Source organism: Corylus avellana, chromosome 9, assembly GCF_965113065.1.
Source record: "Corylus avellana chromosome 9, dhCorAvel1.hap1.2, whole genome shotgun sequence".
NCBI classification, from domain to species: domain Eukaryota; kingdom Viridiplantae; phylum Streptophyta; class Magnoliopsida; order Fagales; family Betulaceae; genus Corylus; species Corylus avellana.
The window spans coordinates 14,737,558-14,752,228 of NC_142498.1; the positions used below are offsets into that span (position 1 = coordinate 14,737,558).

Here is a 14,671-nt window from a genome sequence, read left to right on the forward strand (position 1 = left end):
ATTATGCAAGCCTAAATCTTAACAATCTTTTCAAAACCATATGTTTCTTTTCAACCATTTTCATTTTTATTGTTTTTGAAAACCCTCTCTACTAGGAGGATCTTTTTTATTACAAAAACTAAATTTCGAGGACGAAATTCTTATAAGGAGGGGAGAGTGTAATACTCCGATAAAAATGATTATTTTTATTAAAATATTTTCTACAAAGAACAATTAAAGGATTTATGGAAAAACCCAGTTTTATAACAACGAACCTAAGCCCATACTTATAGCCTAGAAAGCTCCTAAAACATTTGAAGCATAAACCCAAGCTTAACCTTTTCTATATGGACATACGCTAGGGTTGCCAAACGTATGCTCTTGTTTGTAGTAGAGGACTTACACGGGGTGACCACCGTACGTACGCTTCCAATAGTACACAGACGTACACTGGGGACCACACGGACATACACTACTTTTGGAATACCTCTTGGATAATACCTAGACGTATGCTATAGCCTTTGTACCGCTGTGTAAATAGTACCGGACGCACGCCCCGATAGTACTGGACGTACGCTACATTTCGAAGGAGTTGGTGGCGCCCTCAGCTTTTCTAGCCTATAAATACCACCCCCTCACCACCCTTTGAAGCCAACATTTCCATTGCCTCACTCTCTGTAACCGCCCTATATGAGTGCTTTGTGAGTTGTGAGGTTTGAGAGAGAAAAGAAGGAAGCTTGCATGCTTGCCATTTTTCCCAAGGTAACCCCTGCCCACTTCTTTTTTTTTTAATGTTGTTCTTGCTATGTTATGAGTTTCAAATGCACTGTGTTAAGCTGTTGCTTTCATTTCCTTACAAAACCAAGAAACGGTTTCAAAAGAGCTTAAATCTCCTCTTTTCCTTGTGTCGCATGATCGATGTGCTTTTCCTTACGGTGAATGTGTCTATTTTACAGCCTAGAAGGAGTTATGATAGCCTATAGAATTTATAGAGGCCTTAAAACCACACTAGGAGCTTCTGGCCGAAATGCCTACCCACTGACCAAACGTATGCACTCGGGCACGAACGTACGGTCAGGAGGTCAGACATGCGCCTTAGCCCCATTTGTGCAACTTAGGCCCTAGCAACCCTTTATATTAGGTTAACCTAGTATTTTACTCGTAAGGGTCCTTTAGTACTACGCATAACAGTGTGTTATATTCCGTTATGGCAGGGTATAGCGATGTCGAAGGATTCAAGCGAGTGTGCGAGGTAAGTAAACACTTGCGAACCTTTTTCCTTAAAAACATGGGATATGTCGGTTGACTGACCACGAGTATGATATGAACATGTCTACATTTTGTAATTACTTGGTAGCTGCATTATAAACTGTTTAATAAGATGCATCGTATGACATGGTATACCGGTACATGCGGTATAATGGCCATGAGCTTACTATATAGACTTCATTTTATGGTCAAATGCGTGTGTTATATGGGTCTTGGATATAATGGTTGTTTCGTGGCCTGTGCAGCCTTAATGTGCGGTCACTACAGGATGAACATCATTAGCAGTGTGGGCCACTCGAGGTCGGACTCGGTCGTGCCGCTAGTGTTATGTACGATAGCGTATAATGTTCGAGGCACCGGCATTGTATTATAGGTGCCTCAGAACAGCGTCAACCCTGCTGAAAAGGGATAATATCTCAGGTAGACCATACATGAGAGTTATGACCTATAAAAGCATTATTCTTTCTGCATTAAAATACTTAGGCGATTGCCGCCGGTAGTACACTACACTTTGAAAACCAAAATACTATTTTATGGTGTATTAACGGAGACAACACCTCCTTTGAATGGTTACTAAAACTGCGTGTTTGTTTATGCTTAACTGGACTCATTTCATGCCTAATTTTGAGGTTTACTTACTACATCGTTAGACTTACGCTGTTATTACCCTTTTAGGAAGTTTGTCACTAGAACCCAGTAGTGGCATGGTTGCCACTACGAACCTTGCTTTAGAATCTTCATGCTGCTATCAGGTTTGTTTTACATTATTATTAGTTGCTCCATGTCGTTAACTTCAAGGAATATACTTGTCCATTTGATGATCTAATAGTTTCTCAGATTTATTTCACCTTCCTATGCATTAACTCTGATAGAGGGACGATTACTCATTTAGCCACAAGTTGGTTAAATCGGGGTAATTGCTAGTAACCCTGCCAGGTTAGCCAAGGCTAATTTTGGGGGGGGGTTACACTTAGGTACTGTTCATGGATTTAATTCCTTATGTTTTAGACTATTCCTAATATGCATGAGATGAAGAAGTGTTTTAATGGACTTGTTTTGTGGTTACCTAAAGCCTAAGCTTATGTGTAACGTTTTACCTATGGTTAAACTTTTGCGCACATGTAAGCTTAAATTGAGTTTATTCTTAACTTTATATGTGAGTTCTGTTTGGTAACTATATTAGGAGGTTTGACTTGTGGTATCTATCAAGTTGACCATATGCTACTTGAACATAGGGCTTAAAAAATTACAACATTCCTCAAAGAGATATTAGACACTTTCTCAAAGAGAAAAATAATGAACCAAAAATCAAAAGATAATATTCCAAAAGGAACATGTTTCACTGTGTCAAGCTTGTCCTATTGTTCTAAAGAGGAATGTATTGGATGAGAGTGGTTAGGCCCTAGTATGATATGGTTTGACTTTTGATATGATATACTTGTAACAACCTCCACTTGGTGACACTTACTCCTCATCTTGTAAGTTGTTAATTCTACTCAATGGATGGCTTACACACACTACACACAAGCATGGGTCGAATGGGACATTTTTTTTTTTTTTTTTTGGCTTATGCTAAACAAGACAATGTTTGTATCATTTCAAATCTCATATATTGTTTTTGAACATTTGTAGATATTATGGGATTGTCAATACTTAAAAACACGAGTCTTTGATGTATGTATCATGTGTGTATACTTGACCTTTGAAGGGGAGAAACTGACTTATTTCCAAAGTTCTTGTTTTTCTTGAGTCATACATTGAGTTGGAGTTTGTTGTTTGTGTTATTCATGATCTTGCATTTTATCCTTCATGCATTTTAAACCTTTTTGATCATGAGTTTTTTTTTTTTTTTTTTAATCATTATATTTTCTCTTGTTTCCTCTGTGAATATTTTGAAATTTATTTTTCTCACCAATAAAGTTCACTTTAGAGTTACTTGGGGGAAAATAGATTCTTATTACGAATTTGAGTTTCCTTTTCAATTCGTAAATGTTTTTGAATTTGCTCTATAATGTGAAATCTTCTTTTATATGCACAGTTTCTTTTTATAATCATTCCAACTTGGAGGAAGTTTAGCAATTATGGCCCCAACTGGCAAAGGTTCTGAAACTTCAACCTTAAGGTCCCAAATTTTATTTACTAGAACATATAATTTACAGACTTGGTCCATCACAAAAATATTTTCAAGCATTGTAAATTCAAAATACTTCATAATAAGAAATTTATTTGTACCTTGTCTTTCAGTTTTTAATTTGAATTTTAGAGCCTCCCAAATTTCTCTTGGTGACTTGATTGAAGTGAATAGGTCATAAAAACGATCAGAGATTGTGTTCAAAATGTATTCCTTGTAAACCACTTCATATTCTTCACATTTCTTACGTTCTGCCTTTATCTGAGCATCTTTATCAGACTCGGGTTCTTGAAGTTTTGGCAAATTTGGATTCAAAATGCATGAAATCTTCAACATTGTGAGCAAGAACATCAACTTGTCTTTCCAACGAGTAAATTTGTCCCATCAAATCTATCTAATTTCACGAAAGTCTCGATTCATTATTTTGAAAGTCGTCATATCATATTCTGATCCCATTGCAATTATCACCTTAAAATTGTTGAGGAAAAAATTGAACAGAAACAATAGTCAGAAAAACCAATGTGACTTTGAGGCGTGTATAAACACTATCTTTAAGGTGATAATTGCCCCCACTTAAAAGAATTTGTTGCTGGTTTACAAGCAATTCACTTATAGGATATTGTTATGCTAAAAAGATTGCAAACTTAAGTGCAGACTATTGCAAGTAATAAATTCTTGGTAAGTACGAGGTCGATATTCAAGCAATAGTAAAACACTAAAGTAAAATTTATATTATTGTGAGAAAAAACTAAAAAGATTTGATTTTTGTTTTTCACTAAAAAGTGGAGCAATGAAGTGATTAAATTAACTAAACTAACTTACATAAAATAAAGCCATGTGAAAATTAATGAGAAAAGCACTAGGGTTTCAAGGATCCACCTAACATTCTATTACGTATTCCCGAGACATATATTTATAACTCAACTAGGTAGAAAATCAATTCTCCTAATCAGAAGATAAAAAAATTAAGCATCAATGAAAGATAAAATAGATTGAACATGTATTTATTGAGAATTTGATTTTTATAACAATGTTACAGTAAATTAAGCATTCAATATATTTTTGAATCATAATAAAACAAACCAAGTAAGCATTTGATTGAAACATAAATCATAATGAATCAAAATAATTTTGTCACATGAAATTATTCTCAAATTAAAAAGCATCCATAAAATTCAATCATTAATCTACGAAGAACAACAAATAGTTTCAAGAACAGATAATAAAAATAATAGGTTTCACCCCTAACCCTAACTAGAGATTTAGCCATTAATAAATACGAAAAATAAATTTCATAATCAAAATACTAAACATTAAACTTTCACCAAAAACAATAAAGAACTAAAATCAGTCGAGCCCTGAACTGCTCTAGAAACAACCCTATATAAGAGGTATAAGGTAAGAAAACCCTATACCTCTTACCCTTTACAAGAGGGAGCCGTGCAGCACAGAAGAAACTTAAATAGAAGCATTTAAGTTCCTTTGATAATATGACAAGCCTTAATAATGTTTTGCTCCTTTAATTCCTACAAATATCATTATTTGCATTAATATTCTATTTAAATTAAAGTTTAGTAAATAAATAATATTTTACAATTAAATATAAAATGCAAGAATTTAAATAAAACAAAGTATGATAATTCATTAATGCTTATTTTAATAAAGAAAATAGACACTTTTAAGAGCATTCCCAATGGAGGAGTCATATTTTTATGTAAAATGGCTCCTTATAACTCACTTTTATCTAGTTTAGCTAAGCCATTTTTAAATGTCTCTACATCCGATTAGCTATATTTCAATCTATTCTATTAAAATATTATTAAAAGTAAGAAAAGTTTTGGGAAGAAGAGAACATGTGAGAGGAAAAATGGAAAAAAAAAAATTGAGAAAAAGTAGGAAAAGATTTGAGAAAAAGAGAAAACAGGTGAGAAACAATGAAAAATAAAATAGCTCTTTTAAAAAGTGCTGCTACATTTAGCTTTTCTTTTACCTCTTCCAATCAAATATCTATTTTACATTTTCTTTTAGCTAATCCAATGTAGGAGATTTTTTAAACATTTGAAGAGTTATTTTAGATAAAAGTAACATTTAGCTCTTCCATTGTGAATGCTTTAAGCTATTATCAAACACAAGAAAGTTACCAACTGCAGACAACAATTTTGAAGTTTGTTCTTAAGAGTTTCTCTACAAAATTGTATATTTGATTTGAGAGAATGACAAAAATCAGTTCTGAAATTCGTAGGATAAATGCCCTATTTATAGATTTTGAGAGAGAACTTATTGAAAAGTTATAACTTTTCAATTTGCAATCGCAAATGGTTAAATATAAATAACATATTTGGTTACAACTAATAATATGTTCGTAGTTGGCCTAATGGTTCAAAGGCACATTTTACAAGGAAAGTGGCAAACTCCCCACTGCTACACCCATGCGGTTATTTTTTTATAACCGCCTGGGTCGCGTGTTGGGCGAGCGTCCAAGCTCGCGTGCCCAAGCCCAGCTTGTTGAAGAAGCCTTTACCATTAAATCGCTTAGCCACATTTTTACATTAGTCATTAAATAATTAAATTTACTTTTTAAATTTTGCTAATTTTTTTACCTTTAAAATTATTTCACATGAGTTTATGAAGAAATTATGATAAAAACTATAGTATTCAAGCATTTTCCAGTTAAGAGGTGGAGACAAACGAAACTTCACCATATTTGTTTAACATAAACGGCAAAAAAATCATTATGCAACTCAAATTCCATAACTATAACAACCACTTTTTACAAATAAAAGTTAGAGTACTGCTAAAAACTATATTTTTATCTTATTATCTGTAATGTCTCAGTGAAATCAATTAACTGGTAATTGATTCTATGGTTCGCCTCCAAGTCTTATTTCACGAGGAACAAAACTCAGCGATCTCATTATCTTTGAAGAGAGTCTGCAGTGGAAGACTTTTTACTAAAGGATAGAGATAGCTATAATTTAAACTTTCAATAACAAATAAGCAAAGTGAAACTTAATAGCATTATAACATAGATAAACCTCCAAATGTTGAGGTCAAAGACCAATCATCAAAATATGTTACAAACGACATCCAATTGTTCTGAGCATAATTAAAGCCTACATTTAACGAGGTACAACATAAAAATTATCTCAATCATATCCTTGCAAGTAGCTCCATCAGCGTCCCACATGAACTTGAGCCATACGAGATCTAGGTCCTAAAAAATTATCTGTATCAAGTCCTTCACAATAACTAGATGCCTCCTGGATATCCTTGCAAGTAGCTCCATCAGTGTCTCACATGAACTTGAGCCATACGAGATCTAGGTCCTAAAAAATTATCTGTATCAAGTCCTTCACAATAACTAGATGCCTCCTGGATCCATCTTCTACAACTATTTATAACAACGTAAGTATAGATATAGGGGAAAGAGATACAAGAATAAGCCTAATAACTTAATGAGTATAAATGCATATGACGTACACGTCATTATATGGTGAACTTAGTTGTTTATAAATCTCATATAGCATTATGAGGTCACAGTTTATCATATGATTATGGATGCAATATAGATATAGTACATGCCGTAATATAAGAATCATGTCATAATTCAACTTCATATAGTCTATCCGAGATATTACCACTTTTTTGGCAAGATTCGTGCTGTTCCGAGGGACATGTAATACAATACCAGTGCCCTAAATATTGCATGCTACCATCCATAACACTAGTAGCCCAACTGAGTCTAACCTTGGGTGACCCATGCTACTAATGATATATGTCCTATAGTGACCCGCCAATCAAACATAACTGCTCTGGTCACAAACAACCAATGGATTCAAGTCCCATATAAACACAAACATCTTTTGACCATAGGATTAACTTTTATAGTAAGCCTATGGCCATTATCACGCACGTACCGGTGTTCCATGTCATACGGAGCAATTAAATCTTTTTTGTCTTTTACATACATGCTCTTACAAATCTTGTCATTTTCGTTATCTTTGCTTAATTAGCATATGTTTTCACAAAATAGAATTTCAGCAATCCAAAATGTATTTCATGGGAGTAGTAAAGATGCATGTTTGGTACACATAAAATAATCATACTATGTGGAAAAAAATAACAAAAATATCCATGTAAGTTTGTACTCAATTAGGTCGTATAGCTCATTCACAAACTCTTCCAAAGATTCTAGGGTTACAGGTTGAACGTTTAGTAGGTCCAGGTTCAAATGTTCGGCCAAAATCGAAAGTCAAAATTTCTTATTCCCAATGAACTCTAATGAACTTGGTAGATCCGTTAACCCTCCCACTTATGCCAACCACAACCAAGTAATTACTTGGGGGGTACCTACATCATCATTTTATTATTTGACGTGGTAATGTCAATCAATCCCTGAATAGAGATGAGATAAAATTAAGTTCGGTTTCTAACATGTATCTAAAATTTACACAATAAAGACAATATTTTATTTAATTCACATGTTCATTTTCCACTATCCTTCTCGAGGTTTTTCATTTATAAACATTGGCCCATCATCAAAATTTCAATTTTGATAAATTTAATGATCAAGATTTTATTCCAACTTTACCTTAAATAACTAGCTAGCTCCTTCTCTCTTAAGCATAGGATATAATAAGGTGGTTGTATTTGAGGGTGGCAAACTAGTGAATTCATTTGTGTGCTTAAAGAAAGCAAGATATTGTGTCTCAACCAAGTCATACGTCGGTGATACATACATACATATATATAATCTTATGATTATAAAATTTTTTATTCTACATATCATTGTGTCACGTATTATTATTCATATATATGAAAGAATAATTTAAAAATTCATATATTTGTTGTGGGTGGGTTTGTTAAATGAATAATTGAACTATATATTTAATTATGTTTTAAACTGCTGATCCACCATACTATAATATTATATATCTTCACATCATTTGATATAAAATATTTCTTTCGAGAAAGAAAAGGAGCTCATCATTCTGAAGCTACAAACATGAACAGATGACAGAACTGAACCTCCAAAAGCAACCTTTTATTAGACAACTAGTTTACAACATAAGATTATTGCATTTGGTTGTTAATAAAAACTATGCAGCTTAATTTCCCCCTAAAAAAAACAAAACACCAAGGACTCTTCATAAAGGAAACATTGATTAAAAACCGAACAAAGAGTGAAAACATGTTTTCATAGAGACTTGAAAGCCATAGTTACCAAACATCCCACCCTTCCTTGGAGGACTCAAACTTTTGATCCATCTGGTGTTGTTAAATGCTCATAGGGCTTTGTGGATCATTGAGAGCTGCAATGGCTGTTTCAATCTGTATCTTCAGGTGTTCTTTTTCCTCTTCACCTGCCTGCAAAACAAAAAATAGATTGACTTAGAAGAAAGCTCTACTCCATTTAACTCAGATTTTTTTCTTCTTCTTTGGGTTGTAGGTGTCATCATATAAACCCTTACTCCTCTTTCTTAGATGCAATTTCACAAATAAAAAGTGTCATTCTAAAATCTAAACTAAATTTTAGAAAATGTATCGTTTTAGGGTACAGTTTTAAAAATTTACGATTCGAAAACGTAGAAAAATTTTCATTTTCGAATTACAGACAAGTGGGTGTGTGGGAATGTTTTTAAAGAGTAATACTATAAGTAGGACTTTTATCTTCAATGGTGATGTGAATTTTATCCCTAAGAGCCCTACTTATAGTATTATTCGTTTTTAAGAACGCACAATTCTGATCAAGCTTGAACAATTTCTAGGTTTTACTCTAATCACCAATTTAATTCTAAATCACCACACTTAACAATTTTTCAATTCAAAAGGAAATAAATTATGCCCAATTTAGAGAATCATAAAGGACAAACAGAGCAAATTAAAGCTTAAATTTCAATCAATGTTTAATTGATAGTTGGTGAACCCTTTGAATATATATAGATTAGGACGTAGAGTTTGGAAGATGTGTGTTGTATAATTTAGACTTAAAAAATTTACTCGTGGAACAATGCTCTATTTATAATATTTTTTAAAAGTAAAGTTGGCTTTAGAAGGAAAAGATTTGGAGAAAACAAGAAGATGATATGATCGAAGCCCCATTAGAAAAATATAAAACTTGTACCAATTATATTTGGGCCCTCCCAACAAAAACTATTTTATTTCAATTGGACCCCCATTATAAAATTTATTTTTCTTTGAAGCCCCCCATTAGAAAAATGGTTGGATCTTTCTTGTAAACAACTGCAATATGATATGAAGTTTTAGAGAATTATAAATTGAGGATTTGGGCAATTGATTGATTCGCATAGGCAGACCTCACCTGAAGTTGACCCATGTGCTAGTTTTTTAGCTTATACTCTATAATCATTTTGCCTTACCACCTAATAATTATACAAAAAATTGTATAATTATATCTAATAAAACCTATTCTAATGAGAAATGGTAGGGTTCTTAATTTTTTTTTTTTTTTTTTCAAAATTTGATTTTCAAGTGATGTGTCACCATCCTATCCTCTTATACTTTTTAAGTTTTATTTATTAACTAGAAATTATACGAGATTGTGACACATTATTTAAAAATCAAGTTTTGAAAAAAAAAAATTAATAAAAACCTTTCATTTCTCTATTCTAATTGGCAATCACTAAGATTAAGACTCTAAATTGACCCTTCCAAGACAAACAAGGGCTATCATTTCGTTTACCACTAAAGTGCTGGGACGACTTTGTTAACTAACACCAATTTAATTAATCTTTATTTAGAGTGTGTTTCACACCGTGATTTATATATATATATATATATATAAGCGCACGATTTAAGATGTCAAACAATGATTTTATCAAATACTTAACTTAATTTTAAAAAATTATTTTCTAAAAAAAAATTATTTTAAAATCGTAAATTTAAATGAACCCTTAGCGGTTAGTTGCATAGGCTCCAAAGGCAAGTAAGCCATAAATAAACGCCATTTAGAAAAAGAAACATGATGAAAACGCGTGGGAATTGAATATGAAAGACATGAAATAAAATCAGAAAATTTGAAGCACGTTTCCAATACCATTTTTTTATTTCCCCACGTTTGAGGGGGAAAAAATGGCATTCCTGTAATTCTCCAGAAAACTTTGACCCACATGGAAAACATCTTTCTTACTGCTCATAAATAATAATCTTGAAAAATTAGGTTCTAGAATTTGAGTGGATGAGAAAGAGATATTATTATCCTCACCACAACCACCAAAAAAAAAAAGCATATTGTGCGGTTGCTTTCAAAAGGAGAATTACCAACTTCTTCCAATATTGCTCCACTTTAATTCACCTAATTGGAGGGTTTTTGATATTTTTCATAACCTATTTTAGGATTTAACGTCAAATTCTAACCAATCGAGAGGTAGATTGTATTAAATTAAAAGTTTGAGAGGGTGAAATTGAGAGTTTTTGAATTGTGATAAGATCTTCTCAAAACGCGTGAAAGTTTATTAGTCCTTTATGAAATTTTTCCTTAAAAATATCAGAAAACGACAAGTAATTGTTAAGCTATCAAAAGAAATGTGAAAAACATGTACTATTAGAAAAACATGTGTCCGAAATCCATCTGGTTAAGCTTTGTCTTTTTCTATAGCCTAATAATTAGATCAGGGAAATTATATGGACCACCTTAATCAACTCATTAGATCAGGGAAATAATTAGATCATGACAAATTTATTCAGCAGTGGAAATTAATTATAATAAACATAATCAGAATTTTATCCTTTGATCAATTGTTTCACCAAGTGGACAGACATATGAGATTCTTTTATTTTCTTATTTTTTAAACAAGACTGTCTTTTGTCGCACATTGGAAAACAATGTATGATGATTTTGATAGCTCCCAGAATCCTACCCAATTAGGAAAAAGAATAAAAGCAGTCAACCAGTCCCATAGGCTCTATCCCACCTTAATTTTGCACGCCTTCAATTCAGGAAAAATTCATTCAAGCACGATTTTGTTCAAAATTCTCACACGCACGTTTAAATTTTGTTTCAATTTTTTTAACCACGTGTGTCCCATGTCATGATTTTGTTTTCAATTCATGTTTTCCAAACATGATTAGATACGGGAACGGGAACGGTTTTTGACATAACCTAACGACCAAACACAAAATTAGTAAATTAGAATTAAATGGTCTATTCTATTTAATTAAATATATAATTAGGATTAAAATTGAAGTATATAATTTTATATTCATGACTCGATACGACTTGAACCTCCTGACATACGACGTAAGGGTATACTAACAATTTTTTACATGATTCACGAACCTAACACCAAAACATACTCCGATATGTGAACACGGATTATCGTCCCTTATTAAACCTAGAATCGGCCTCTTGTCCCACCCCTACTCTCCCAAATTAATGCTGATTTGAGATATTTAGAGGATCGAATAAGAAGCAAGTTGCAAAGTAGGTCGTCAGATTGAAGGGAGCCAAGCCAATAATTACTTGAACAAAACTGTAATAACTTGAAAAGGGAAGAAAAAACCAAAAAAAAAAAAAAGGGTGAGATCCATCCTGTTCAAAGTGGACATCTAATGGGGTCCTCTCCACACTTTTGCTCATCGACTGGTTTTATTCGCACTCTCTGGATGACACCACAAATCATCATATCCCCTTAAAATACAATATAACAACCACATAATTGACGATCCACTTTATTAAAGTTTCTTCAATCAGTTTTCAATCCTAAAGACCCCACAATTCCAGCTGTTTATCTTTTCTTTTTCTTTTCCTCTCTAGATCTCTCTTTGTGTGCGTGTCATATTTTTAACCATATGATTCCATGATCAAACAAATCACAAGACACCCCAACCGTTGATGTGTACAATTTGTGATTAGTTAATCGTGAAACGTGTGGAATATTATATATGGAAGAGAGAGTATATTAAAGGAGGGAAAAGGGAGTGACCTCAACGAAGACGGTTTTCACAAGCCTCCCAGAAAAAGCAGTGATGTTTGCTGTGATGATCTTCAGTTTCAAAGATTCGAAGACCTCACAAAGCTTCACCATTGTGTCTGTCCTTTTACTGCATGTTAGGCTCACCACCACTGTTTTCTCCCCCATGTATGTTGCCCTAAGCTGCACCCATTTCATTATTTGACCCAAAAATATTAATATATGTATAATAAAACATAACCAAATCAATTTCAGTAGAATTATAATGACATGATAATGAAAATCAGTCTTTCGATCAATAATAATTAATTTTTACTATCACGTCATCTCAGTCGTATAATATTATTATTGGTCTATTTTTTTTTTGTCTATATTTGCGATTGAGAAGGGGGGGAGGGGGGAGGAGAGGGCTCAAGAGAGAGAGGGGGGAAAAGAGGGCTCACTTCAAGGACTTCAATAGGGGAAGTTCTTGGACCCCCAGAATCATAAAATTGGTCAGTTTTCTTTTTCTTTGATCTCAACAAGATGGGAAGCTCTTGCTCAAAGCCATAACCAGAATTTTTCTTGGATTTTCCTGATTCAAGCTCCATTATCTCAGCTTGGATTCTTCTTTCTTGTTCATGCAGCTCTTGAATATATTCAATAGCATCTTTGATTATTGAAGCCTTATCCATCTGGAAGTCAACAAAAGGGGTGGAACTAATTAAATTCATTAATTCAACCAAAAAAAAAAAAAAAAAAAGATAGGAACAAAATGGTGCACAATAGCAAGGTGGTAATCATAGAAGGTGCACAATAGCACAATTATTGGATTATAGTGCGGCATGTTTGTAATTTTAATGGGCCACCTTGCTGATGTTCGGGACCACTGCTCTGAGTGCAAACAGCCTTTCGTTCAGCTTCCTCCTCCTATTCCTCTCCGACACAATGTTCTTCGACGCCGCCGACGACGCCGCTCCGTCCGGCGAGCTCGAATCATAGTACCCAGAAAACGCCTCGTCCAATCCCCAGCTGCCACGTCACAGAATATTTGTAATTACCACCACAGTAGACACAGAGACCGAGAGAGACAGAGAGAGACAGAGAAAAAGGTATACCTATCAAGCTCTTCAGTTTGAAGGAACATTTTGGTCTCCCAATAGTGTTTGTACTCTTCAATATTGTTGTATTCTTCACTAATGTTGTCCATGGCTTTAGTTTTTGTTGTTGTGGGGAAGAGAGAGAATTAAAGAGAGAGAAAGAGAGAGAGAGAGAGAGAAGGATCTTTCTCTTTCTTTTTATTTCTTTTGCTCTAATGGGGCTAGAGGGGATTTTATAGGCAGGCTGAAAATTTGAGAGAATTTTGTAGTGGTAGACTCTAAGGGGGATTGGATTTAATCCACGTGGGAATCCCATCTTCTTATGTAGTTACTTCCCAGAAACATCATTACCGTCCAAACAGATGTAAAATGTGGTCTACAAGGCCGCGTAATGGCAACCAAGTCTGGCGCGTATCATTTTGGGATTTTGTCCTTTTCCTGGCGTCATCATTTCCTTCCCTCGTGACATCATTAGCCTACGTGTATTATTATTATTATTTAATAGCAGTGAGAATCTGATGAGCAAAATGTATTTTATGCGGCGCGGACTTATGGGTCTATCCGTCCACACTAGGTGTAAGACTGCCACGTGGAAAACGTTTACAAGACTTGTATTGACTATGATTAAGGGATTTCCATTCAATTGACTCTGCTAGGCGGGGCTTGTTGATTTTCTTTGTTTTTCTTTTTTCGGTGGAAGACTGAAGACTTTCTTGGCACCCACACTTTCGTATCCGGATTTAGTAGCTGATTTTTTTAAAAAAAAAAATTTATGATCATGATGTTAGGTAGGGGTGGCAAAATTGGTACCTGATACGATCCGATTACGACTCGCGAGTACCCATTACATGATTAGCCTATACACAAACACGACCCGTTTAGCTAAATGGGCCGGTAATCGGGTCTGACACGATTATGACACGAAAATAGTCAGGTAGACACGACCTGTTAAAACCCTAAACTAAAAAATCAAAAAAATCAAAAAAAAAAAAAAAATCAAAATTGTAATAATAATATATCAATACACTGTCAATGCAAAAAAATTGAGTTCCAAGATATTAAAGGCTTTAATAAATGATAAGAAGAAAAAAAATGGAAGTGACCGTAATTGTACTCCAAAAGAAATTACTAAACTCATGATTTTACCTAAACTTAAAACAAGCAAGTATATTGACTAAGTTCATTTATTAAAATAATTTTTAGTATAAAGAAATTTAATTTTGCTCAAATTACATTCCACTAAAAAAGAATTATGTATATTTCAACACAAAATATGATAT

The 14,671-nt window shown here is 33.5% G+C and overlaps 1 protein-coding gene across 11 annotated transcripts; it reads right to left on the reverse strand.

Annotated features, from left to right (window-relative positions):
- Positions 1 to 6,382: 6,382 nt before the first annotated feature.
- On the reverse strand, positions 6,383 to 13,638 carry LOC132190304 (basic helix-loop-helix (bHLH) DNA-binding superfamily protein). Of its 11 annotated transcripts, none has more exons than XR_009441116.2 (6): positions 13,410 to 13,638; positions 13,161 to 13,323; positions 12,756 to 12,986; positions 12,325 to 12,495; positions 8,604 to 8,746; positions 6,383 to 6,586 (listed from the first exon to the last, which is right to left on the reverse strand). XR_009441116.2 is itself a non-coding variant. In XM_059605256.2 (6 exons), exons 1-5 carry the CDS (start codon positions 13,499 to 13,501, stop codon positions 8,657 to 8,659), a joined length of 747 nt encoding a protein of 248 aa, XP_059461239.1. In that variant the 5' UTR covers positions 13,502 to 13,638; the 3' UTR covers positions 6,383 to 6,586; positions 8,616 to 8,656. The 11 variants fall into 11 exon arrangements, 6 of the variants coding, with proteins under 6 accessions (XP_059461239.1, XP_059461238.1, XP_059461235.1 ...); XR_009441115.2 differs by having other exon boundaries at positions 6,383 to 6,593; XR_009441114.2 differs by having other exon boundaries at positions 6,383 to 6,698.
- Between the last annotated feature and the right edge of the window lie 1,033 nt (positions 13,639 to 14,671).